Source organism: Nerophis ophidion, linkage group LG02 (assembly GCF_033978795.1).
Source record: "Nerophis ophidion isolate RoL-2023_Sa linkage group LG02, RoL_Noph_v1.0, whole genome shotgun sequence".
NCBI lineage: Eukaryota > Metazoa > Chordata > Actinopteri > Syngnathiformes > Syngnathidae > Nerophis > Nerophis ophidion.
The window spans coordinates 72,205,928-72,208,427 of NC_084612.1; the positions used below are offsets into that span (position 1 = coordinate 72,205,928).

At 39.1% G+C, this 2,500-nt stretch overlaps 1 protein-coding gene across 3 annotated transcripts in view; it reads right to left on the reverse strand.

Annotated features, from left to right (window-relative positions):
- The window catches only part of asic1b (acid-sensing (proton-gated) ion channel 1b), a 401,531-nt gene that overhangs the window by 28,292 nt on the left and 370,739 nt on the right, over nucleotides 1–2,500 (reverse strand). For all 3 annotated transcript variants that reach the window (XM_061890082.1, XM_061890081.1, XM_061890080.1), the window contains 2 exons: nucleotides 916–972; nucleotides 534–687 (listed from right to left, as the gene is read on the reverse strand). In XM_061890082.1, coding sequence (XP_061746066.1) covers nucleotides 534–687; nucleotides 916–972 — 211 coding nt within the window. The remainder of the gene's footprint in view (nucleotides 1–533; nucleotides 688–915; nucleotides 973–2,500) is intronic.

Below are 2,500 nucleotides of genomic sequence, written 5' to 3' on the forward strand. Positions count from 1 at the left end.
GAAAGCCATTTATCAACAACATCCGGAAACGCCGCCGGCTTCTCTTGGCCCGAGATCATCTAAGATGGACTGATGCAAAGTGGAAAAGTGTTCTGAGGTCTAACGAGTCCACATTTCAAATTTTTTGGGGAAATATTCGACATCGTGTCATCCAGACCAAAGGGGAAGCGAACCATCCAGATTGTTATCGACGCAAAGTTCAAAAGCCAGCATCTGTGATGGTATGGGGGTGCTTTAGTCCCCAAGGCATGGGTAACTTACACATCTGTGAAGGCACCATTAATGCTGAAAGGTCCATACAGGTTTTGGAACAACATATGTTGCCATCTTTTTCATGGACGCCCCTGCTTATTTCAGCCAGACAATGCCAATCTAACACAATTTCCCAACTCATATGGAAACGGGGTTTGTAATACATGTATTTTATTTTTTCCTCACATTTAGCGGGTGCGGCTTATACACCGGAAAATACTCTGGGGAAATACGGTCCCCAGAAAAACAACAAATCAAAAGAAAAAAAAAAAAGAACCTACGCTATGTACTGCTCCGTCTTGTTGAACTTCTTGGCCAGGTACTTGGCGGACGCTTTGCTGGGAATCTTGACGAAGGACATCTCTTTCCCGTAGCGCGTCATGTTGCACGGCGTCTCGCACACGCAGTAGTCGTTGTCCCTCTCCACCAGAAAGTCTGCGGGAGGGACCGGAAGAGTGAGAGGTGCTTCACAGGAGGACGACAAAGTGATGTTTATTGCGGACAGAGGAAGAAAGGTATGCTGCAAGGTGAGGCGGACAGGTGCCACAACAGCGATTAGTCTTCAAGGCATGTCTGACATTTATTGTTGGAGGATGGACGCCATCACCCGGGAGCATTCGCCACGATCAGCTTCCATTAGGACCATTGTGGGTTATTTCTTACCTAAGGCCGGATCTGCACACTCCTTATACTGCTCAGGGGTGCAGTACGGGGCGTCTCCTGTAGGAGGAAGCAGAGAATAATATCAGAGTCAGGATTATTTACACATTCACAAGCTTATGGTTGAATTTTTGACCACTCCTCTTGAGAAAATTGGTGCAGTTCAGCTAAATGTGTTGGTTTCCTGAAATGGACTTGTTTCTTCAGCATTGTCCACACCAGGGGTCACCAACGCGGTGCCCGCGGGCACCAGGTCGCCCCTAAGGACCAGATGAGTCGCCCGCTGGCCTGTTCTCAAAATAGCTCAAATAGCAGCACTTACCAGTGAGCTGCCTCTATTTTTTAAAATTTTATTTATTTACTAGCAAGCTGGTCTCGCTTTGCTCGACATTTTTAATTCTGAGAGAGACAAAACTCAAATAGAATTTGAAAATCCATCCATCTTCTATCGCTTATTCCCTTTTGGGGTCGCGGAGGGCGCTGGCGCCTATCTCAGCTACAACCGGGCGGAAGGCGGGGTACACCCTGGACAAGTCGCCACCTCATCACAGGGCCAACACAGATAGACAGACAACAAAATCCAAGAAAATATTTTAAAGACTTGGTCTTCCATCCATCCATTTTCTACCGCTTATTCCCTTTTGGGGTGACGGGGGGCGCTGGCGCCTATCAGCTACAATCGGGCGGAAGGCGGGGTACTCCCTGGACAAGTCGCCACCTCATCGGTCTTCACTTGCTTAAATAAACTCATAATTTTTTTTACTTTGCTTCTTATAACTTTCAGAAAGACAATTTTAGAGAAAAATTACAACCTTAAAAATTATTTTAGGGTTTTTAAACACATATACTTTTTTACCTTTTAAATTCCTTCCTCTTCTTTCCTGACAATTTAAATTAATGTTCAAGTATTACTTCTTATTTTTATTGTAAAGAATAATAAATACATTTTAATTAAATTAAGCTTCTGTTTTTTCGACAAATAATATTTGTGAAATATTTCTTCGAACTTATTATGATTAAAATCCCCAAAAATTACTCTGGCAAATCTAGAAAATCTTCAGAATCAAATTTAAATCTTATTTCAAAGTCTTTTGAATTTCTTTTAACATTTTTGTTATGGAAAATCTAGAAGAAATAATGATTGGTCTTTGTTAGAAATATAGCTTGGTCCGATTTGTTATATATTCTAACAAAGTGCAGATTGGATTTTAACCTATTTAAAACATGTCATCATTATTCTAAAATTAATCTTAATCAGGAAAAATTACTAATGATGTTTTATAAATTATTTTTTAAATTTTTTCCAAAAGATTCGAATTAGCTAGTTTTTCTCTTCCTTATTTAAGTAGAATTTTGAATTTTAAAGAGTCGAAAATGAAGATAAACTATGTTTAAAAATTTAATTTTCATTTTTTTTCCTGTTTTCTCCTCTTTTAAACCGTTCAATCAAGTGTTTTTTTCATCATTTATTCTCTACAAAAAACCTTCCATAAAAGGAAAAAAAATGTACGACGGAATGACAGACAGAAATACCCATTTCTATATATATAGATATATATATATATATATATTTTTTTTTAATTATTTT